This window comes from Mesoplodon mirus (genome assembly GCF_964341445.2).
Source record: "Mesoplodon mirus genome assembly, chromosome: 9".
NCBI lineage: Eukaryota > Metazoa > Chordata > Mammalia > Artiodactyla > Ziphiidae > Mesoplodon > Mesoplodon mirus.
This window is the reverse complement of record NC_138985.1, coordinates 35,110,478-35,137,047: the sequence shown is the minus strand read 5'-3', so window position 1 is coordinate 35,137,047 and position 26,570 is coordinate 35,110,478. Positions and strand designations below refer to the sequence as shown.

At 33.5% G+C, this 26,570-nt stretch overlaps 1 protein-coding gene across 1 annotated transcript in view; it reads left to right on the top strand.

Annotated features, from left to right (window-relative positions):
* PCLO (piccolo presynaptic cytomatrix protein) overlaps positions 1-26,570 on the top strand; it is a 387,719-nt gene that overhangs the window by 232,744 nt on the left and 128,405 nt on the right. Inside the window, exons 9-10 of the mRNA XM_082632322.1 lie at positions 1,899-1,989; positions 25,159-25,284. Of these exons, the coding sequence (XP_082488448.1) occupies positions 1,899-1,989; positions 25,159-25,284 (217 nt within the window). The remainder of the gene's footprint in view (positions 1-1,898; positions 1,990-25,158; positions 25,285-26,570) is intronic.

The window sequence follows — 26,570 nt, the reverse complement described above, 5'->3', positions numbered from 1 at the left end:
TGATTACTCTTCTAGACTAGGCAGTAGGGGGACTATCAGATTATATCAACTTCTCCCTAGACTGGAGAATTAGAAAGAATAACAAAAGGCAAAATAGTGTTTTCTTAGTTTATTTTTGGCCAAGTGAAATTAGAAGACATTTGAAGTAAAATGAAATAATATCCATAATTTTAATGAATTATCTACAGTAACAAAGTAAAGTTGAGTTATATCTAATAGTTGTAGGATTTTCAATGCACATGGTTTGATTTTTAGTAAAAAAATAAATATCTTTAAACACAGATTAGGGGAGGGAGGAAGGAGAGGAGGAGCGGAAGAAGGAAAGTAGATGAAGGAGAAAAGACGAAGGGAGGGAAAGTGAGGCCAGGAAAGAAAGTAAGAAAGAGAAAGAGACAGAATGGGAGGCAAGAGTATGGAAGAAAAGAGGGAAATGCACACTCTTTTGTTATGAATATATACAAGGTTTTCAGTAGTATACAAAATTAGCATCAGTATAAATTATCAAGATTGACTGATTATACTGACCATAATGTTTTTACAGTCTTGCAAACAATACTTTAGCTTTACTTTGCAGAATTCATATAATATTCTTGGACTAGACAGGATTCTGCTGTTGACTGGGGAGTGTTTTATATCCATCAGAGGCCTGATTAAGCTTATTCTTTGCCAAAGAGAATAAAAGCTAAAGGCAATAATTTAAGTTTGTATTTTTTTAGTACATTTTCCTTTTAAAATCCAGAAGTCTAGCAGTTTTATTGATGGATTTTCAAAGACACATTAATATCACAAGAGTATTACAAGGAATCTTCCTTCACAAAATGTAGATCCCTTTAGTTCTAAATTCTGTTTCATATTTTGTTTTGGTAGTCCCAAACACTTTTTAAACGTATTCTGAAATTGGTAGTATTGAATGTCTCTTTACTATTATTTCATTTGAATTATAGTCAGAAATTCTCCTGAGGTGATAAATACAAGATTCTATCCGAATAAAATCCTATTATTATAGATATAGAAATATTTTACTATTTCTTTCATTATTTCACAAATCTCTTTTGAAAGCCAAATTCCATAAAATATAAAGCATAAGTTTGGATTTGCTAATTTACTTTTGTTTCAGAAATCTCATTTTTCCAGGTGGAAACAGCAATAATGCAGTCTATAGTATTCTCGTGTTCAAGTCTCAGTAATGAGAATTGAAATCACAGACTTGTAACAGGAACTTTGAGTGTTGTTTCTTCTACCCGAAGGAACATCAGAAGTAAATGAGAAGTAACACCTTTTCATACAAAGAAGGCTTCAGAAAATATTAGAATGAGCAAAGATTTGATTTATTTATACAGAATTAGTCTCAACATCAGGTATACATTGAAACTGCTGGTAGATGTGCTCAGCAGAAGCAAAATTCCACAATGAAATCAAAATAACATAAATATGCATTCCTAGTAGAGTGATAGAGATGCAGAGTATGAGGATCTTCTGTGGCTTTTCTCCCTTAGGATCACTTGATTGCTGAAAATTGACAGTGCCTATTTCTAGGCTGTCCAAAACAAAATCAGCAGATATCAATTTTCCATATACTTCCTCTATCCACTGTCATCACTACTATGCACTACCATAGTAACAGGCATCCTTTAGGTGTTACATGTGCTCATTGATTTTCCAAACACAACAAATCAGTTTGCAAGAGAAACTGGTTGTAAACATAAAGACTATAATAAACTCGGAAACCAATAATGTCATTGTGTAGTATTAAATGCTTAAAATTGTCATCATTTGAGAGTCTTCTAATATATTTTCATTGATTGAATCAATGTGCTTTGAAAAAAAAGTGAATTCTGTAAATTGCCTTTTAAGTCTCTTTAACATTGCTTTTTCACCTTATCACATGTACGTCTTAGATTATACAGATGAACGGGAAAACTGTGCACTACATCTTTCCTCATGCAAGAATAAAAATAACAAGAGACTCCAAGGATCACACAGTCTCAGGTAAAGGAAATCAAATAATCTAGTTCTTTTCATTAATGTCGCACTGAGATATGTATTTGAATTTCAGTTTAGATGACTCATTAAACTTTAGAAAAGAGCACTTTTTATGTCAAAAGTTGTGTATTGGAAAATTTCAAAAAATAAGCAGGTTGTGCATTTAAATATAAAAGACAATAATGGCATAATCATTAGTATGATACATTACTAAATGGCATATATATTTAGATCATTCTGTTATCTTCATTTTTAAAAATGTGCATGACATTACAATGCTCCATAATTATTGCACTGTTCAGTAATATGGTCATAGGACCATAAAACATTCTTGCACAGAAAGTAGAAAACTAACTTGAATTTTTCTAAAGAATAGATTCCCCTATACTTATCAATTTGAAGTTTATCAATTTTGCTGATTTTTATTTGTTTGTGTTCTTCTGTAAACCAAACTTATGACAGAAATTTTAACCTTGTTATTTTGAAATACTTTGGACTCCCAGAAAATAACACAGTTCTTTTGCCCACCCTTTACCCAGTTTCACTAATGTTAACATCTATCTAACCACAAAAAATGATCAAAACAAGAAATTAACATTAATATGATAGTACTGACATATCTACAAGCCTTATCCAGATTTTGAGTATCCCCGCTAATTTTTTTTTTCTGGTTCAGAATCTAATCCAGATCTCAAGTTGAATTTAGTTTACAAACAAAAAGTCCTCATATTTGTGAGATGGAAGTATAAATTTTCTCATAGTTAATAAATTTTTAAAATATGAAAATTACGTATATTCTCACTCAAGTATTTCCCTATATTCTCACTCTTTGTTTCATAGACAACGTACATCAACAGAAAATATTCATGAATATATATGGATATATGTATAGGTGGTATATCTAACATGGCCTATGTGTTGGAGGGTTTTTCTTTTTAAGGACTGATAGAGAATAAAAAAGAGGTATTTCTTCAGTGTTATTCCTGTTGTTCCTTGCAGATTTTAGACCCTAGAGAATGTAGATGTGGAACAGGTTTTGTTTTGAGCAATTGTCCTCTCTTTATTTTCATAGAGAATGAATCGATTTAGAGCCTAATATTGTTGTTTTTCTTTTAAGATTGGGTAATTTTTCTTCTGCCAGAGATAGATAATTCAAACTTTCAAGATTTTATTGTATACAGACTGTATTTTAAGTACTGATGAACATTCCAGGGGTGAGCCTTAAAATGCAGGGACTCTTTTTGTAGAAATAACTACCTGCTACAAACTATTTCAGTTCCCTCCAGCTCATAAAGCAAAACAACATAATACTTTCTAGCAATACCAAAATTATTTTTTTCAGGGAGTACAACAAAAATCTTCAAAGTATTTTTACTAAATCATCAGGACTCTATATCAATATGTCTATTTTTTAGTTGTATTACTATTAATATACTATGTCAAAGTAATTATCCCTTCAACCTTATCATTTTTCTTTTGCAGTTTATTTTAATTTTTCTTTTACTACAATTAGGAAAATTTTTTAATTTCTTTTCTTTTACTACAATTAAGAAAAAATAATTCTTATTTTAAAATATAAGAATAACAGAAATAAGAGCTATTGATTTCTTGTTATATATATTCTAGTCTGAAAACTAAATTCAGTTTCCTCTGTATATAGATTTCGCAAAATGAGAAAAGAGGATTATAGTTTTGAACGGTAAATTTACTAGTGTATTATATTATCTCTCTGCAAGCTCCTTTTTATTTTGATATTTGCCTAAAATAATAATAAAAATATTTTCCTTGTTGTATTTACCCTGCGTTACTACTGAATATATTTTCCATGTATCCGGTAGCACGATCTCATTCTAAAGTAAACGTTTTGAAGCAACTTGTATTGTCTTCAGATAAGTCTTAAGTACCTGAAAGGGATTTAAATGCATGTATGTGCAAGACTAGAACCAGAAACGGCAATTTTTAGCGAACAGCCTCCAGAAATTTGAGGTTAATAGGCAAACCCTGGCATAGAGCGTTTACACTCCTGGCTAATCTCTGTTATTTGCTGGTCTACCAAAAGCTTAGTTTGAGTGACTAAATATTTGGTGACAGTAAAGTTATTCGTAGCTATCAGTGTCATTTTTATGTTAATGTTTTCATTAAAAATGGAATATATCTTTTAGAGATGCATACTAAAATATTTACAGAGGAAACAGTGTCTTGTGTGGAATTTGCTTCACAATTATCTGTGTAGAGAGTGGTAAAGAAATAGATGGAACAAAACTAACCATGATTTGATTAATTGTTGGAGCTGGAAGATCAACCATACTGGGGTTTATTACGGTCTTGTCACTACTTTTTTATATGTATGAAATTTTTCATAATAAAAAAATTAAATTCCTGTTTGTCTCTCACATTTAGAGAAAAACAGCAGTGTCCAATAGCTTCATCAATAGTGAAAAAGCTATCTAAGCTAATAATTTAACTGCCTTTGTCAAAAAGATAAGGATGTAATCAAGGAAGAAGAGAAGAATAAAATGTAGTATTTCTGCTCTCCTAAACAGAGGGGGAAATTGTCGTTAGTAAATTTTCATTTTAGTTATATAAACCCATCGAAAGTAGAAATAAAATATATCTTTTTTAGTATTTTAATAGACCATTCTAAATGGGTCTAGCATTAAAATATTTTATAAGAATTATATGAAACCAGCATACCTCACAGAAAAGGAAAAAATATATTTCTATTTATTGGAAGCAAAAGTAATTTCAAAATAGTAGACAGGATTAGAAAGTTGTGTTTTTTTTCATAATTCTTTCTACTATGTGGTTGTCATAGTATGAGCCTGGAACCCTCATGGTACCCAAGACTCTTTCAGGGGGTTTTCAAGGTCAAAATTATTTTCATAGTAATACTAAGGTAGCATTTGCCTTTTGCACTCTTATTTTCCTGTGAATATACAGTAGAGTTTCTCAGAGATTAATTGATTTTTTTTCTTTTTTTTTTTTAATTAGTTTCTGCTTTATAACAAAGTGAATCAGTCATACATATACATTTGTTCCCACATCCCTTCCCTCATGCATCTCCCTCCCTCCCACCCTCCCCATCCCACCCCTCCGGGCGGTCACAAAGCACCGAGCTGATCTCCCTGTGCTCTGCGGCTGCTTCCCACTATCTATCTACCTTACGTTTGGTACTGTATATATGTCCATGCCTCTCTTTCGCTTTGTCACAGCTTACCCTTCCCCCTCCCCATATCCTCAAGTCCATTCTCAAGTAGGTCTGTGTCTTTATTCCTGTTTTACCCTTAGGTTCTTCATGACATTTTTTTTTTAAATTCCGTATATATGTGTTAGCATACGGTATTTGTCTTTCTCTTTCTGACTTACTTCACTCTGTATGACAGACTCTAGGTGATGTGTGACATCACAATAGACTGTATATAACAGATAAGAGAATTCAGCTGTCTTCTATTTAACTTAATATCAAGCAGATTTGCAATAATATAAAACAATGCCACCTTTCTCATAAATGTTTTGGTTTTAAAATATATTTTTATTAAAAATGTGATTTATTTTAACATAGAATGAGTTTATTAATACTTTAAATTCATTAATAAATACTTTAAATTCTCAGTTTTAGTTTATAATACAGAGAATACACATAATTATAACCCATATAAACAAAAGCTTTTTGAGGTCCCTAATAATATTAAAAAATATAAATGGCTCCTTGGAACCAAAATGTTTGAGAAATACTTCTCTAAGGATCTTTATAGAGAAAGTTTAAAAAATTCTAAATAAGTTTTTATTTCTTCCTATAAAAAACTTACACAAATAAAGTATATTTTATAACTGCTTTTAAACTTATATTGAATTCATTAAAATTTTTTTATTCATTAATAGTTATTGACAGAACACCCATGGTGTGATTTACATTGTGTTGGTTGCTGTATTACTAGAATGAATCCAACAAAGACCTTGATCTACAAATTACTCATACTTTAGTAGGAGAATATTAAATGTGAGTAATTATTATAGTAAAATTTTAGGAACAACTGAGACAAAGCCAGGGAATTTATAAAACTTTATTTTTCATAGACGTATGTATATATGTATAAGTGTGTACACACATATACATATGTACCATTATTTATAGTATTTTATGATGTATGCAGAGGAAAATACATGCATATAGTCTTCTATTAAGTAGCCCATAATTTTAAGGAAATAGATACTTAACTTTTTACCGTAAACTTCAAAGATACTCTTATAGGTGTTGATCAACAACTATACAGTGGTTTTGAAAATCTTTATTCAAACAAGTAGAAGGCAGCAAAATGAAGAAAACAGGTCATGAGTTTTAGAATTAGAAAGACCTGAGTTGGAGTCCAGCTCTATCACTTATTTAAATTTTGAGAATAAGTTTGCTCAACCATAAAATAAGACCAGCTCTCTCTATCTCACATAATTGCAAGTGCACCTAGCCCAAAATGTTATACTTACTATACACTCAACAAATGTTATTTCCCCTTCTCTTAGACAGAAATTATCAGAAAAAAAGATGAAATGAAATGCTCAAGAAATGAGTCTCTTTTTTATTTAGAACTCGTCTTATGGCTCCAGAAACACAGCTGTTTGAAACAAGTCAAAGAAATTCTTCTGATTTTAAAAAAGATATTTGCTTATGTATAGTTCTGCAATAGACTGGCTCCATCTGCAAGGCTAGAAAGACTAATTAGGAAGTGCAGTAGTGAAGAGCATTAAAAATGTTTAGGTTCAAAAGACAGCAGTGTCTTCTATGGAAATAGCGGCTCATTTTCTATTCCTCTTTAGTCCACCATCTTCATGAGCTTTTAGAAACAGGAGATAAATATAACAGATCTCATTGGATCTGAGTTGGTAGGAATACCATTGTGGATAGCCCTTTTTAAATTATTATTTCAACAACTTTACATATCATAAATATGCACGTTGTATGTGTGCAAATCAATGACTTTTATAAATTTATGGAGTTGTGTGACCATCACCACAATTTTAGAACATTTTGATCATTGCAAAAAAGTTCCCTTGGGTCTGATAGCAATAGCCACTTCCAACACTCCTCTCCCAGCCACAGGCAGGAAATTTACTTTATGTCTCTGAGTTTACCCTTTCTGGGCACTTCACATACGTTAAATCACACAGTTTACAGTTTTGGTGTCTGGCTCCTTTCCCTTTCCCGTATTTTTTAGGTTTATCCATTTTGTAACATGTATCAGAAGTTTGCTATTTTTATTCTTAAGAAGTATTCCATTGTTTAGATTGTGTATATTTGTTTATCCATTGGATTTTGCCTGGCTTTTCTTAATACTTGCATACACGTTTTAGTTTGGACATATGATATTTCTGTATGGCATCCTAGAAGAGGAACTGCTGAGTTACATGGTAAGTTTCTTAACTATTTAAGAAACTGCCAAATAATTTTCCAAGATGAAGGTACCATATTGCATTCTCGCCAGCAGTGTGTAAGGATTCCACTTTCTCCATGTCATTGTCAACACTTGGTAATGTCTGTCTTTTGGGGTGAGTGTGGATGATATCTCATTGTTATTTTTAGCTTGAATTTTCCTCATGACCTATGATAATGAGCATATTTTCAGGTTTATAAGCAAAGCATACGTATTCTTTGGTGAAGTATTTATTAAGAAATTTTGCCCGTATTTATTTGGGTTGTTTGTCCTCATACTGAGTTGTGAGAGTTCTTTATATATTTGGATGTGTCTTTTATAAGATACATGGCATGCATAAATTTCCTTCTAATCTGTGTGTTGTCTTTTTATTTTCTTAAAGGTGTGTTTTAAAGAAAAGTTTTAACATTTTAATGGAACTCAGTTTATTGATTTTTTTTGTTTGTGAACCATGCTGCTCTTGATAATGTATTAAGAACTATCCCAAGGTCAAAACGATTTTCTTATTATTTCTGTTTTATACCAGAAGCTTTAAACATTCGGGTCAATGACCTATTTTGTGCTGGTTTTTGTGTATGGTATGAGGCTGAGATCCAGGTTCATTTTTTTGAAGCACTAATGGATATCTAATTGTACAAGCACCTTTTGTTAAAAAAATATGTTCCCCATTGAATTGCCTTGGTATCTTTGTCAAAAATCAATCTACCATTAATACAAGAATTTATTTCTAGATTCTCAATTCTGTACTGTTTGACTACACGCCTGTTACACTCTTTTGCTTACTATATAGCTTTATATTACGTTTTGAAATCTGGTAGTGGAAGTCCTCCAACTTTTTTTTTTCCAGATAGTTTTGGCTATTCTTGATCCTTTTAACTTCCATATTTTTTTAGTATCAACTTACTGGGATTATGATACAGGTTGCATTGAAATTATAGATCAATTTGGAGAGAATTGCTCTCTTACCAACATTGAATCTTCTAATTCATGAACATGTAATACCTCTTCATTTACTGAGATATCCTTTCATTTTTTTCAGTAAAGTTTTATAGTTTTCAGTGTACAAAACTAGCATTTCATTTGCTAAATGTCTCCCAAATTATTTTATTCTTCTTGATGCTATTGAGAATGCAGTTGTTTTCTTAATTTCAATTTTGGACTATTCATTGCCCTTTTATAGAAATATTTGATTTTTGTATATTGACCTTTTGGCTTATAATCTTGCTAGTGTTTTTAGTTCTAATAGTTTTTTTTGTGGAGTTCTTAGGATTTTCTACATGCAAGATTATGTTATCTGCAAGTAAAGACAGTTTTACTTGTTCCATTCCAATGGGGATAAGTTTCATTTTTGTCCTTATTGCAATTGCTAAAAGTGTGGTACAATACGGAACAGAGCAGTGAGAGTAGACATCCCAGCTTTGTTCATAAAGAACATTAGTGACTAGTTGTGACAACACTGCAGGAACTGTACCATCTGCTATAGAATTTCTTCCTCTCTTCCCATTTAATACTAATCACTGGAAGGAGTTTTATTGGCCTAAAATTTTAAAAATCTGAGCAGAAGTATTTAAGAATAGCTTTAAAAGCAAACAATAGCTAGTCAGACTTTCTACTTCCTCCTGTTAATCAATGGAGATCTCAAACACTGGCAAAATGAATAGGCATTGAGTGAATTATGTTTTCGTATTTGGAAGAGGATAGGGAGTTTACATACATGCATACATATATACACAGCAAATAAACCCTCATACTCACTATGGTTTATATTTCAATAATTTTTTAATGGAAATGATTACATTTGTGATAATTGCCTTATTTACATAGTTTGGTCAGTCATTATATTGTCCCAGTATGCAACCAAAGAAATTATGTATGCAAAATCCTAAGAAAGCAAATGAAAATCTTAAATATGTTAAAAAGATATGAAAATAATTATACTGTTTACTTTGTACTTGCATATTTTCTATTCGCTTCTGAAATAATTTGAAAGTATAACCATTTCCACCAAATACTGATATCATTCTCCTCCTTTTTTTCTTATTTATGTGTGTTTACAGAGAAAATCCACAAACTTAGAGGTGACTTAGATAGATATGTGTATTCAGACTTTAGATGGAACCTTCTAGATGGTAAGAATAGTTCTATATATCTTACCCAGTATTTCTCAAAGATATGATCAGCAAATTAGTTTTAAAAAATACCCCATGTTCCATAGAATATGTTCCATAGTCAATAAAAATACTGAAACAAAAATTTAGCCACCTTTTTTAACTGTTAAATTTACTTGAAAATTTTTCAAATAATATAGGATTACAGAAAGTACAGTTACAATAAACAAAGGCCTATCTTTCAGTTGCCCACTATAAAAAAATAAATAGTTCATATTGAATATAGATTCAACCTTAACCTAGCTATGAGGCAGATACAGGAAAAGCCTGTGGCGACCACTCTGCTTCCAAGAATTTGCAAGCCACTTGAAGAAGTGGAGCTAATACATAGGAAGCAATGAATACATGAGACTGTCTAATGAAAATTAAAATATGGCACAAACCACGGGTACATGTTTGTACACGTACAATTTTTGTACTGCATATCTTCATTTGCTCGAAGAATTTTATCAATGGGATATAGAGAACACATCTTTCCCCATTTTCTCATGAAGATTTTCGTTTCTTTTTCCTCTTTTAGAGATCTAAAAGGCAAACCTCCCATCTGGCTTTCAGCTACCAGTAGCTAAATGGCTAAATGCATATATCATTTTCAACTCTCTTCTTTGTATGTATACGTAAAATGAGTGTGTGTGTGTGGGTATATGTATGTGTAGATAGCTGGATGGACAAATGGATGGATAGACAGACTGATCAATCCTCAGTAAATTATGGTAGTAGTGAAAAATATAAAGATGAAAATAAAAGCCATCGTAATTTGACAATTTATATTCTCTTTCCTTTTTATCTTGTTTATACCCATGTACACACACAGTAAAAGTTAGGAGTATATTGTAAAGTAGTTTACATACATATTTTTAATATAGTGTAAATTGCCTAACAAAGACATTTTCCTGTTACGTCAAGAGTTCTTCATAAACATAAATTTAGTTACTTGTTTTTATCATGTTTGTAGATATTTAATCATCTACATCAACCATTCCTCAATTGTTGGACATTTGTGTTGTCTTCCCCTTTTCAGTATTATAAACAATACCACAATACTACAGTGAAAAACTGCAGCCATGATATTCATTATTTCCTTAAAATATATAGGCCACATGGGGGTTTTACTTAGGAAAAGAGTAAACAACCAGCTGTGGAAGGCCAACATTTTAGTATCAAAAGGTTGGACTGCCCCTGGTTCTTGAAGGAAGATATGATTGACTTGGTTGAATAATTTCCTAGACTTGGAGGAAACTGAAGCTCAGCTGCTCAGGGATAAGCAGAAATTGTACTTGATCCCCTTGATAAGGAGGGCTGTTTGGCTAGGGGTCCTTATATCCACCAGAGTAGGGAGGGGATCTTATGGTTAGACCATTTAAGACCCTGCTAATTTGACCAGTTCATGAGGCAGCACATAATACTGAGTCTTAATTTTAGACCTTAGACCATAATTAGTGCTGTTTTTTTCTTTTCAATGACTTTGTCACTGCAGGAAGACAGATTATTTTTGTTTGGGTTTTTCTTTTTTTTCTTTTTTTCCGTTTTGTTTTGATAGAACACAGAGTACATAAAAGGAACCAAAGTTAGGGCCAGATCATGGTGGACCAGACAAGTAAAGAATCTGAATTTAATTTGATAGGTGGTATGGGTATCATTGAAATCATTGAAGCATGGTTTTGTCTTGTTTGCTTCAAAGCTGAATTCTGAAAGAAGCTTAACCATAATCAAATAAGGTGCACCAGGTGATCAAATAAAAATGTTTGATCACTTTTATTTGAGAACGCACTGCTGTCCTCACATGTGGTATATAAAATAAAAGGGAACTGAGGCAAAAATGTGGTGAACTCTGCTTCATGCCGTTGATATAAATTATACCTGACATGCGCTAACATGCCTCCAATGTTATTTACATGAACACTTCGTGAGAAAACTTTTTTTTTTAAGGCCAAGTCTTAGAAAGTTAAAACAATTTTGTCATATTTTCTGTTTCTCGTGGAACACGAAGAAGTGTCACAGTCCATTTGGGAACATGTGTGTTCCATCGTAACTGCTGCAAGTTCTAGGAAACTGAGCAGATTCTGTGAAGGTGCCTTGACCCCCAAATTTCTCCCTCCCCATTCAGGATGGCTTTTTCTCTTTCATTCTTAGCAACAGTCCAAATTATGTATGACATAATTTTTTGCAAGCCTCTCAAATTATTTTTAGGAATAAACAAATTATACAACTATAGAAATAAAATACTATTTGGACTGAATCTCTTCTAAAATCACAGTTTCTTCCTGGTACATTTTAGTGAAAGCTTGTGTGCACTTCCTTAGTGACAAAGGAAGTATCTACTGTTAGGACTAGTTCCTCATTCACATCATCACTTTTCCTGACATCTATCAAGATAAATATTGCTTGTAGAAGTGTGTTCCTGCTAAGGAAGTGACATTATAGGCTATGCTTCTAACTGGAGATAGATGAACATATTTTTCTGTTTTTCTTAATAAAGCAAAATTAAAGGAATTAATAATTGATTCTGTGAGGACACGGTGAAGACATTCAAGATGTTTAACCTACAGGTTAAGGAGGATAAATTGGTGATGCTAATGTTAAATATAAGGATATAAATGAAAAATGTATATGAATGGGCCATGGAAAGTAGGTAATAAGAAATGAGATTCAGTTGAAGGAGAAAGGATTTATACTGATCTTCTAGAATATTTTCTTGACAATTAGAGCGATGAGCAAAGTTATATAGAAAGAACAAGGACGTGGGACTCAAGAAGAAAATGGGCTCTAATATTAGCTTTTTTACTTGCTAGCCAACCTAGGCAGGTTTCTAACCTTCCTTAGTCTCAGCTGCTTTGTCCTGAAATGGTATAGATAGTAACTAACATGAAAAGTTATAGAGATGATTAAAAAACACAAAAAATAGTATAAGACAAATAGGAGAAACTCTAGAGATGTTACTTTCTTTTTCCTTCTATCCCTGAAGATGATACCAAAGAGATTAGGAACAAATAATATATTAAATATAAAATAATATTGGCACAAAGTAGAGTCACCAAATAGAATTCATTGGTTCAAAGTCATATATTTTGAGGCATCTGACAACTAAAAGTTCAATAAATCTGATGTAGTAAAAAACTAGATGAAAATAAATAAAAGCAGCTCACTTTTTGTTTAAAGCACAATTTCAGTGGAATGTTTATTCTTAGCCTGGTCACCTAACAACATATAACGTTTCTTCTCCATTACAGATAGTAGTAACAGTTTTTTAAATAGAGTAACGAATATAACCGAAATAATTTTATAAAATAACTCTTTAGTGAAAAATATTCCCTGATATATACTGGACAGTAGAAGCTGTTGAACTTCACTGAATACCTCCTTCACCAAGAGCAAATTGATTTCGATGACAGGTTTAGCCTGTAGCACAAAAATAATACGGGCACCTGGATTTTATTTATAGTATCCCTAAAGTGACTCAGCAAATTCAGAACTTTTCTCTCCAAATCAGTTTCTCAACTACTCCCCCAAATAGTGGTAATTATAATATTATTATGGTACCAGGCCTGTATATACTTTCTTCTATGTAGATTTGTATACTAAGATATGTAAGTATTAACTACTTATTCATTTAACAGATATGTATATGCCATTCATCTTTTTAACACAAATGGTAAAATACAAAAATGATAAAATCTGTAATACTTAAAAAGTAACACTTTCATCTTTGTAATGTCTGATAAAGATATAAACAAGTCATAGACATTTATGCATCAATAGAAAAATGGAAATTATATTGATAAAATGAGCACAATCTGTCCCAACTAATCAGTTACAGCTTCAGATTAAATGGTACAGTATAATCTGCAAACTGCCTAAGCCAGAAATGTTTCCTCTTGTCATTACTGACTGAGAGATACTGACTCCCCAACATTTTTTATATCTTGGTAGTTTCTCCTTTTAATGGCCTGATTGTGATGTCTCTCATCACTCTCCCCTCTGCAACTGAATGAGAAAGGGAAGGGGTGGATATGCTGCTCCCAAACCCACCCTTTCTGATTCCAAACCAGGTTCCCTGGCCCTAACCCAACAGGAGACTCATCACTAAGCCACTTATTTATTTGGACTAAGAGTTTGGGCTCCGCTCTAGCATTGCCATATATTAGGTGTTGTCTTGAGCACGTAACCTCACAAAACTTTATTTCTGTAAAATAGAGGGTTTCTTGTTTGTTCTTTCAAGATTCATTGAGTTAATATACTTCTATAGACATTTTCTAAGAACAGAATACAATACGAATCTATTATTTTTAACATCACGGTCACTGATGCATCAGTCCCGCTTGGGGAAAATTAGGCATTTCAATTTTCATCCATTCATAATTCATTCAGTTATATATTTAGTGCAGCCTAGATGCCATGCACTTGCTACATATATTATACCGTAACCCCACCACTGCAGAACTGATAACACAAATCTCTTCCTCTTCATTTATGAAGGGCAAAACGTTATCTCTTCATGGCCTATTTTCCCTTTATCTCCTACCCTCTGTAGCTGCTAAATCACTGTGGTAGCTACTATAAACATAAAATGTTCCACAGGTTTTGCTACCAAGATAAGGTCCCTGTATATTCTGTGCAGAGAAGACTCAGAATACAGCTTTCATCTTTGTATTAATTTTCTATTGATGCATAACAAGTTACCACAAGTTTAATGGCTTAAAACAGCACACATTTAGTATCTCACAGTTTTCATGGTTCAAGAAATTAAGCATGGACTGGGTGCCCTGGTAAGGATCTCACAAAGCTGCAATCTGTTTGTTGGCCAGTCTGTGTTTTGTTCTAGAGCTTGGGGATCTTCTTCCAGGGTCACGAGGTTGTTGGCAGAATTCAGTTCCTCCAAGTTGTGGCACTAAATTCCCCATTTTCTGGCAGGCTGTCAGCTGGGGACCACTCTCAGCATCTGTGGGGCCCACTCAGTCCCCCTCACACATCCCAGTTTACTTTTTCAAGGCTAGCAGAAGATTCATTCTAGTCTGCTGAGATGGAATCTTACATAATATAATCATGGTGGTGACTATCACATCACCTTTGTCAGGTCCTATTGGTTAGAAACAAGTCACAGGTACATGGACTCAAAGGGTGTGGTTTATACAGAAATAATTCACTGCGAGTCAATAGTGTATGTCTGCACAATCTCTATTATGTTCAGAAGTACAAAAGGAACACTTAATACTCTATTTTGAATTAGGATATTATTTTTCTTCCTACAATCTTTTAAGTAAAACTATCATTTGGGAAAGCACATCATAGCTTTACCGTAAAATAAGTGTAAACTATTTTCTTTCCAGTGACATCATAGGATTACATAAGCATCTCCCAGTACAACGTTTTTCTTTAGCACATGTAGTAGATGACCCTACCCCAAGTCCTGGCCTGCCATCAATGAGATCAGTATCTTAACAAGTCAGTATTAAAGCCATATCTATAAATTGACCCTATTTTCTCACTTCATAGCATCCACTTTCATATCAAAGAATCAGTTCATTTTGGACCCTAAGTACTGCTAAATGGAATAATTTTTTATTTAGATATAGTTGACATAATATTATATTACTTTCAGGTATACCTCATAATGATTCAGTATTTGTATATATTGGGAAATAATCATCACGCTGATTCTATTAACATCCATCACCAAATGCAGTTACAAATTTTTTTTCTTGTGATAAAAACTTTTAAGATCTACTCTCTCAGCAACTTTCAAACATGTAATATTGTGTTATTAATATAGTCACCATGCTGTACATTACATCCCAATGACTTAATTTATTTTATAGCTGCATATTTGTACCTTTAACCCCCTTCACTCATTTTGCATGCCCTCCCACCCCCTGCCTCTGGCAACTGCCATCTGTTTTCTGTATCCCTGAGTTTGATTGTTTTGTTTTTTTGGTTTTCTGTTTGTTTTCTTTTAAGATTCCACATATAAGTAATGCTATGTAGTATTTGTCTTTCTCTGTCCGACTTACTTCACTTAGTACAGTGCCCTCTAGGTCCATCCATGTTGTCGCAAATGGCAAGATTTCCTTCTTTCTTATGGCTAAATAATATTCCATTGTGTATATATAACACATTCTTTATCCATTCATCTATAAATAGACAAGATATAGTTTGCTTCCATATCTTGGCTATTGTAAATAATGCTGAAGTGAACACGGGGGTGCATGTATCTATTCAAGTTAATGTTTTCATTTTCTTCAGATAAATACCCAGAAATGGCGTTGCTGTATCATGTTTAATTTATTAATTTTTAATTTTATGAGGAACCTCTGTACTGTTTTCCATGATGGTGCACCAATTTACATTTCCACCAACTGTGCACAAGAGTTCCCTTTTCTCCACACCCTCACCAGCACTTGTTATTTCTTGTCTTTGATGATAGCCAGTGTAACAGGTGTGAGGTGAAATCTCATTGTGATTTACATTTCCCTTATGATTAGTGATTTTGAGCACCTTTTCATGTACCTGTTGACCATCTGTATGTCCTCTTTGGAAAAATGTCTATTCAGGTCTTCTGCCCATTTTTCAATCAGATTGTTTTTATTTTTGTTATTGAGTTGTATGCATTCTTTATATATTTTGGATATTAACCCCTTATCAACTATATGATTTGCAAATATTTTCTCCCATTCAGTAGGTTGCTTTTTCATTTCATTGATGGTTTCCTTTGTTGTACAGATGCCTTTTAGTCTGATGTAGTCCCACTTATTTATTTTTGATTTTGGTTGCCTTTTGCTTTTGGTGTCAGTCCAAAAAATCATCGCCAAGGTCAGTATCAAGAAGCTTACCACATGAGTTTTCTTCCAAGAATTTTGTGGTTTCATTCAACTCTCTGATCCATTTTGAGTTAATTTTTATGTATGGTGTAAGGTAATGGTCCAATTTCATTCTTTTGTGTGTAGCTGTCCAGCTTCCCCAACACCATTCACTGAAGAGCCTGTCCTTTCCCCATTGTGTATTCTTGGCTCCTTTGTTGTAATTCACCATGTTTGGGTTTATTTCTGGGCTCTCTCTTCTGTTCCATTAGTTTATGTCTGTTCTTATGCCAATGCCATACTGTTTCAATTACTATAGCTTTGTAATATTGCTTGAAAATTAGCATGATGTTTCCAGGGAATACATTTATTTTAATTGCCTTTTATAGGAGTATCGTGCAAACCCCTCAGATTTTGTCTTTATGCTTGTAGCTTTGCAATTGACTTATATAAGCTAAAATAAAGAAAAAATCCTTATCTTTTTTTTTTTTTTCTTTTTTTTTTTTTGCTGTATGCGGGCCTCTCACTGTTGTGGCCTCTCCCGTTGCGGAGCACAGGCTCCGGATGCGCAGGCCCAGCGGCCACGGCTCACGGGCCCAGCCGCTCCGCGGCATATGGGATCCTCCCAGACCGGGGCACGAACCCGTATCCCCTGCATCGGCAGGCGGACTCTCAACCACTGCGCCACCAGGGAGGCCCAAGAAAAAATCCTTATCTTATTGTGTGAATGAAATGTGCATTTATGATGTGGAAGTCCTGAGAACTACTCTTCATGAGAATTATTTCTGAAGCATTTCAGGAAGAGGAAATCCTATGCCCTTTTAGTAAAAATACTTTATCAGTACATACATCATCTGCCATTTGAAAGGTGTTGCTCAACAAATCCAATATACCAGTGTCTTTTGATGTATATCCATGATTTATCTTCCTTATTTCCCATGCCAATGGCCATTTCAGTCTTATGGCAGGCCAATTTGGACCCATCTCATCCAGTATGATGTAAGTGTGAATAGCATTTTATACATGCTATGAATCCCATGAAACATTTTTGCCTTAATATTATTCAAACTACAATAGAAAAGACAAGTGGTGAACTTTTGTTCATGGAAATGTGAAATACGATGTTCACGTCAAATTCTTCATGTATGTTTACATATTTAAGACTAGGAAAAAGGATGTTATACAGCAGTTGGCTGGATTAGAAAAAGCTAATGGGAATAGATGAGTTTGTAATTTGCATACCCAGACTTAGAGTTGGATTGTATTTGGCATGAATGTGGTGTTGCCATTTTGATGTTTCTGGAAACAGTCAAGTATGGATTGCTAATAAGGCAATTGATATACTTTGTTGTATTTGTAGAAATGATTTTCTTATAATGAGCAAAAGTAAGTAAAGTTAAAAAAAATAGTGAAATATTCTTTAGGTCTTCATATTCAAGTATTAATGAATTAATGTACCATTTGATAAGACATGCAAAGGAAATGATTATGGACTTCTAGTATAATTTGGTTTATTTTCCTAAATATTTACTTGGATAATTGATAACACTAGTCAGTGCAAGAGTGTAAAAATAAATTTTCACAGCCTTATGCAGGAATATAATTAACGAGAACTATAAAAATAGATTTAATTGAACTATCCTTTGGAGACTTTTTCATTATCCTTAGTACTTCATTAGCATTAATATGTATAGAGACAATCTTTCTTCTTCTTCAGCCCAACTAATGACATGACTAAACTATACAGTGTATCTTCTTCCTGTAATAACTTTATTATGAATAATCAACTCTATTGATTTAAAGACTACTATTCATAAGAGAGTATGTTCACTGATAAAAATTTTGCTTTTCCTTGATGCTTAGATGTAGAACATGATAGTGTTGAAATGAGACAAGTATTTTAGTTTTGTCAACACTTAATGCTCTAATTATAACATCATAATATTTTCATGTTATTTCAATAATAGAAATGACATTTTTGTAAGGCTTTAAAATATCAGAGCTTTTAATGTAACATGTTAATAAATATGTAAAGTTAAAGTAGATTTAAACTGCAAATTTAAATGCAAATGTGAAGATTTTTCCTTAGTATGCTCATGTTTATTTTATGCACAGCTTATTTTTAAATTTTTTTATTTCAGCTTTGTCAAGATATAATGGACTTATAAAATTATAAGATATTTAAAGTGTACATCGTGGTGATTTGATTTATGAATACATTGTGTATGAGACTAAGTTCTACGTTCTTGGCAGATTTAAGATTCCATGCTTTCACTGCAGGGGGCGTGGGTTCAATCCCTGGTCAGGGAACTAAGATCCCGTGTGCTGCACGGTGTGGCCAAAAAATAAATAAATAAATAAAAATAAAAAATAAATAAAATACACTGTTAGCAACTATAGTCACCAGTCCGACCTTTTCCAACTTATAGCTAAAACTGTATACGCTTTTACCAATTTCTCCCTATTTCCCCCATCCCCAACCTCTGGCAACCACTCTCTTTCTATGAGTTTGACTTTTTTTCCCCATATATAAGTGATACCGTGCAGTATTTGTCCTTCTCTGTCTGGCTTATATCCCTGAGCATAATGCCCTCAAGGTCCATGCATGTTGTCCCAAATGGCAGGATTTCCTTTCGCATGGCTGAATGGTATTCTATTGTATATATGTACCACATCTTTTTCCAATCATCCATCAATGGATACTTATATTGTTTCCATTTCTTGGCTACTGTGAGTATTGCTGTAGTGAACATGGGAGTACAGATATCTCTTCAGTATCCTGTTTTCATTTCCTTCAGATATATACCTAGAAGTGGGATACGTGGATCATTTGGTAGTTCTTTTTTAAATTTTTTGAGAAACTACCGTACTGTTTTTCATAGTGGCTCTACCAATTTACATTCCCACTAACGATGCACAAGCGTTCACTTTTCTCCACATCCTCACCAATGCTTGTTGTTTTTTCTTGGTAAAAGCCATTCTAACAGGTGTGTAGTCACATCTCACTGTGGTTTTGATTTGTATTTCCCTGATAGTGATTTTGAACACCTTTTCGTGTACCTGTTGGCCATTTGTATGTCTTCTTTGGAAAAATGTCTATACATTTCTTCTGCCCATTTTTTCAATCAGACTGTTTATTTGTTGTTGTTGTTGTTATTGAGTTATATGAATTCTCTATATATTAATATATACTTTCATATCAACACCTTATCAGAAATATATTTGCAAATATTTTCTCCTATTCCAAAGGTTGCCTTTTCATTTTGATGGTGTCCTTTAAGACCCTTAATCTACCTTCATTCTTTTTCATGCTTTTTTCTTTTTACTCCTCTACTTCGATGGATTTCACTGCCCTGTCAAGTTCACTGATCCTTTCTTTCACTTCTCTAGTCTGCTGTTGAACTGGCCTATGAATTTTGCAGTTCAGTTACTGTATTCTTCAGCTCTGTAATTTCTGTTTAGTATGTCCTTATATTTTGTTTGTTGAAATTTATGCTTTCTTCATGCATTGTTCTCCTACCATAAAGATGGTGAGCAATCTATATGACCATTATTTTAAACTTTTTATAAGTAAATAACCTATCTCTATTTCATTAAGGTCTGTTTCTAGACTTTTATCTTGTTCCTTTATTTGGAACATATTCCTCTGTTTCTTCATTTTCCTTGACTCTCTGTGTTGGTTTCTGCACACTGGATAAAACAGCCACCTCTCCCAATCTTGATGGAGTGGTCTCGTGTAGGAGATAAACATTATCATTCCGCCTAGCCCAAACTCTTGATTGTCTATCAAACCTTTGTGATTGTACAAGCTGCCTTCTTTGTTCTTAACAGCCCCAGTAGTTGAGGGTATGCCAGGACCTGTTTTGATGTGGGTATTTTCTCATTCACCCCACGTGTAGGAGTTGCTCAGCTAGTTTCTGGATTTTTTCCAGTGGGAATTGCTCCATGTATAGTTGTATATTTCAATGTATCCATGAGACAGGGTGAGTTCAGTTGCCATCTTGGACCAGAACTTTAGAAGTGACTACATAATAGTATATTGATCCCATAATTATAAAATACATACACTTGAAAACACCAATGCATTTATTTATTTATTTATTTATTTATTTATTTATTAAACATCTTTATTGGAGTATAATTGCTTTACAATGATGTGTTAGTTTCTGCTTTATAACAAAGTGAATCAGTTATATATATACATATGTTCCCATATCTCTTCCCTCTTGTGTCTCCCTCCCTCCCACCCTCCCTATCCCACCCCTCTAGGTGGTCACAAAGCACGGAGCTGATCTCCCTGTGGTATGCGGCAGCTTCCCACTGGCTATCTATTTTACGTTTGATAGTGTATATATGTCCATGCCACTCTCTCACTTTGTCACAGCTTACCCTTCCCCCTCCCCATGTCCTCAAGTCCATTCTCTAGTAGGTCTGTGTCTTTATTCCCATCTTGTCCCTAGTAGGTAAGTCAGAAAGAGAAAAACAAATACCATATGCTAACACATATATATGGACTCTAAGAGGAAAAAAAAAGGTCACTAATGCATTTAAATCCTAAGGTTCATCCTAAGGTTATCAAGATACAGTAATACTTTTTCTTAGTGATTTTGTTACTTTTATGATCGAACTTCTCCTTTTTTATAAATATTTTCTATATATTTTAATGGATTTCAGAAATTCAGATTTCCCTATGAGACTTCCTTAACCACATTTATGCTTATATGGTGTGAAATTACTCTAACTTTGTGACCTCTTTTCCTAAAGCCCCTATGTTCATTATAGTAACTGTTGGCCTCTCTACTCTGCCATACTGTGAACTCAAGAGCAAGACCAGTGCATTTTCATGGCATCTAACTGAGGAAGCATTTTAACAATGTTTCTAGATGGAATAGAAGCAGAGAAGAAAATAAGTTTATGTTGATAAAAATTTGTAAAGGTTGAAAACTGTTAATATAAATACCAGTTATCAAGGACCATTTAGATTTAAGCATTTCAGTTAAAAATTAATGTTGCTTCTTGAGTTTATCAACTCTTTTATTGGCATTCTGCTTTTTAGATTTGAGCTGAGGTGTTTTATCTTTATAGAAGTGTCTTTGTTCATTTTATCTGCATTCAATACATAAAATATCAAAGTACAACTATAGGGCTTCCCTGGTGGCGCAGTGGTTGAGAGTCCGCCTGCCGTTGCAGGGGACGCGGTTTCGTGCCCCGGTCCGGGAGGATCCCACATGCCACGGAGCGGCTGGGCCCGTGAGCCATGGCCGCTGAGCCTGCACGTCCGGAGCCTGTGCTCCACAACGGGAGAGGCCACAACAGTGAGAGGCCCACGTACCGCAAAAAAAAAAAAAAAAAAAAAAAAGTACAACTATAGAAGCGTTAAATCAAAATGTCCAGATTTAAATTCTTAGAAATTGTGTAAATTAAACTCGTACTTGTGACATCTAAAGTAGGATACAAGCAACTATTGTAAAATAAGCAAAAAATGTTATCTTTCCTGGGTTGTTATTTTCTACCTTGCTTTTTCTTTCACAGATTTTTAATATTTCTGTGCTACTTTATTGTATACGTGAAAAACAGTGGGAGCCACCATAGCAACGTCAACAATAGGAAAAGTAATTTTTGAAAATTTACTATATGCCTGAGTAGTTTCTATATACAGTTGACCCTTGAACAACAAGAGTTTGAACTGCATGGGTCCACTTATATGCAGATTTTTTCAATAGTAAATACTGCGGTACTACCCAATCCATGGTTGGCTGAATCCAGGGATATGGAACCGAGTATACAGACAAACCTTGTCTACGGAAGGCTTCTATAAGTTATATGAGGATTTTTGTCTGCACAGAGGGTCAGCACCCCTAATCCCCATGTTGTTCAATGGTCAACTGTATATCAAATATCATTTCTCATAGTATTTTCATGGCTATGTATTACTCCCATTTTACCAAAGACACTGAAGCTTATAAAGTATATTTAGAAAGTTTTGAATTCACTAGCATGAAACTGTATTTTACAAAATTAAATAATTACTGTGTCATGCTACTTTATTAAGATAGATATGATTGTAATTTCCTATCACACCTCCTTTACTACAGGGTTTTAGAATGTACTCAGTCACTAAAAATCAAATGACACGAAGGACCCAACTACTTAATCCTCAAGACAATGTCATCTACAGAATGGAACTATAATCAAATTTTTTAAAATAGTCACATGTTAATTAATAGATTTTGAAGTTCTACTTTTTAGCTATACCTTTACAAGGTATAACAATTCTCTTTGTAGATTCTAAGCATATGGCTGCACCATATATTATATAGTGCTGAAATTATTTTTATGAGTTACATTTATATTCTAATTTTTAAGCTTAAAAAGAAATAAGTGGGACTTTCCTGGTGGCACAGTGGTTAAGACTGCGCTCCCAATGCAGGGGGCCAAGGTTCGAGCCCTGCTCAGAGAACTAGATCCCACATGAATGCTGCAACTAAGAGTTCGCATGCCACAACTAAGGAGCTGGTGAGCCGCAAATAAGGAGCCCACTAGCTGCAATGAAGGAGCTGGCAAGCCACAACTAAGGAGCTCTTGAGCGGCAACTAAGAAGCCCCCCTGCTGCAGCTAAGGAGCCCATGTGCCACAACTAAGGAGCTGGCAAGCCGCAACTAAGGAGCCCGCCTGCCGCAACTAAGACCTGGCAAAACCAAATAAATAAAATAAGTAAAATTTAAAAATTAAAAAAAAAGTAGGACCCATGCCACAAGCACTCTATATACTCCACTATAGTCTAGCATAAATTATGATAGATTTTGATATAAGGCAAGGTCTTGAAACTATGGCTTTACACTAAGGAAATCTCATGAATAATTTTTTGGGATCTCAGACTGACCATGTCTTAAAATTGATATGGTTATACTGACTACTTAGAAATTCAGTATCTGTGTGGGTTTTATGAAATCTTTAATAAGTGATGAACTACAACTTGTGAGTGATTCAACCATGGAAAGTGAAACCAAACCTTACATTAAGAATCTAGTTTTATTGTTTTGGATAAATTCCATGGAATAACCCTTTAAATATGACCAGCTATTTTTAAGTCCTCATTTTGTAATTTCTAAAGTGTCTTAGTACACTAAAAAAAAAACTAGGCTAGCCTAATTGAATGAAGAGTGGCTAATAACTTTTCTTCATCTTCTACCCTTTATTAGTATCTATCTATTGTCTTACTGTACAATCAGTCCTGGTGAGTCTTTAAAGACTAATGTCTAAGAAATCAACTGTCTCTATCCAGGCTTAGTTGAAACTAAAAATCATATAGTAGATGATAGTCTTCATTCACCCAGTTATGTTCAGCTTGTATCATCAATTAATCTCTACAAAGAACAGTAACACTGAACCAAGAAACTTGTGACAGAAAAGCTCCACAAGTGGGGCCAGAGAGAGCTAGTATCTTACTTAACTCTGACCCTTGACAACCCCTTGTAGAAGAACACAGTTAATTTGTTTCGGTTTTGTTTTTGTTTTTGTTTTGAGGCTAAATCATTTTTCAGAACACTTGCTCTGTTGTAAAAGTAGGCCTGGGGGGTAAGGGTGGAGGTGGGGGTACTAGGGAAAGAGAGGGAGAAAAGGAGAAAAACAAGGATAGAAAGATGGAAGGGAAGGAGGGGGGAGGAAGAAAAGGAAAGATGAAATTCATTTGGAAGTATCACATCACCTAGAAATAAGAAACAGTATTTTACCAAAATATATCCCTACTAGATAAATGAAGAAGGGTTCCATAATTCAGCTACTACTTGTTGAATGTTTGGACTGTGTTGATGCTGACTACAGGGATGGTTTTTGAAGAGTTAAGTAGGAAGGGAACAGGATTTGGAAAAGAGCTGGCTTTTAATTTTGGAGATTTTGAAAGAGTTGAAAATGGCACTTCAATCACTGAATGGAATGGTTTATTTTAAAGTGATAATTGTGTCTTCAGTAAAGGAGAATTCTGCTTTCTTTTAGTGCTTTCATTTAAAAATCTTGACATTTGTAACAAAAATATATCTGGTGCTGTAAACACTAGCTAATTTTTAGATTATTTTTTAAAAAGATAAAATATCAACAGTTTATTTCTGTCTCAGATTTCTCACAATAATCATTCTCCATCTTGCTTCCATGTGGCTAATTACAGAAAAATCTGTTCTGTGGAATAAGGAACAGTTTACTCAGTTGCTCATCAATCAAGAATGCTTTTATTGTCCCTGTACTAAGTGCCATATTAATGCACAAACAGTATTAGTTTATGAGTTAAGGCTGAAATGTGAATAATAATTCATAAGTTATGATCGTGTTTTTACTTTATCAGTTGCAGTCATTTATATGTTTAGATTGCGTCTTCTCAATTTATGATAGCTGTTACTATCTTTTAGTAAGTTAAATGCTCCTTGATTTCATAAATGAATTATATGCTGTGGAATTTCTTATACTGGGAACATCCTCATTCAAAATTTTTATAAAATATCTGATCAGAATGGACAGAGCTTTATTATATTAATGAATATGGCTAAAATAAAAATTATTTGTTAATATCAGATTAATCATTATAGATCTGACCAAGATCTCAGAAAGTTCTCTTTCCTATCAACTATTATTGAAATCAGAATATTGTTCTTTTGATATTGGTATCCAGTTCCAATATTCATATTGTAGTTAACTTCTAGATACCAGAACCCATTTTTTGTGCACCTTATAACTTGTGATAGCTGTTGTTTCTTCTTAACTTATTTCTAATAATTTGCTAATTTTTCAATACAGGTAATGGATTAGGAATTAGAATTGTGGGTGGTAAAGAAATCCCTGGACATAGCGGAGAAATTGGAGCTTATATCGCCAACATTCTTCCTGGGGGAAGTGCAGAACAGACAGGGAAACTTGTAGAAGGTAAGAATAAGGATTTCAGAGTAAATTAAAATGAATGTGCTCATATTAAATATATCTTAATTTGATATGAAAGTTTTCTTTTACTGTCTAGGAAAAACTCTACTTATGGTTAATTATGATATTTTGGTAGAGTAATATAAAGGAAGATATGTCCACAGCTATATTCATTTTATATTCAATTGCATTGTCCTTTTGGCAGTTGGATTGCTATGGGAATATCTTGTTTAAGAAACAGTAATTAGTCAAGATTTTTTACTGACTGGGGCAATATTATATTTAAAAAAACACTTTGATTAAAAGGGTTAGTGTTTCATAAACACCAGGAAAAATTATATTGAAATCAGAGCCATAAAAACATCACATGATTCAGTACATGCTAAAGTCAGGTCAGCAAACTATGGATGACCCACAAGCCAAATCCATCTGCTGCCTGTTTCTGTGAACATTGTTTCATTAGAACACAGCCAGGATTATTAATTTACATATTGAACATGGGTGTTTTCCCACTACAATAGCAGAACTGCATTCACAACAGAGACTGTATGGTCTACAGAGCCTAAAATATATATATTCTCTCTGACTCTTTCGAGAAAAAAAATTGCCAACTCCTGTGCTAGGTACTATTCTATTTACCTCATTACATCATAAAGTATTTTAAAGTAGTGAACTTTACACATGTGTCTTATGGGCCATAAAATGATGTTTCTTTCAGTAAAAGGTTACAGCTTGATTCTCAAGATATACAATGATAATTTTCACTCATTAATTAGACGATGTGGTCATTTGCAATTTCCAAAACCTAACATAGATATAGTTTACAAGTTTTCAGTTAGATTGCTTAACATGAATATTTTTATCATAAAGCAGCCTCAGTCTATCCTTTTATTTTTATCCTAAATTAAATGTTATTTAGAAAGCATTTTTCTGTCGTTTCATCGTTTAATAAAATGTTGCCTGTTATTGTTTGAAACTCAATTATGTTAAGATTATTCCCTGTCATTGTCTTAAATATATTGGAACCTACTGAAAAAAATCCCTAGATATTTTGATAGACAATTCGAATAAACACAAATTTGAGGCAATATTTATTCATCACAGTGTTCTGCTGGAAGCAGCTTGCCCGACTCACTAAGAGATGTTTTGAATATCTCTTTCCAACTTCACACTCAGGACCATCACGTTGTTAGCTTGAATTGGCCATGGTGACAGTATTTACAACATGAAAATAGGCAAATGCTATAAATCAGACCTTTTTTGTCCATTTATTTGCCTGTTGATTTTCAGAA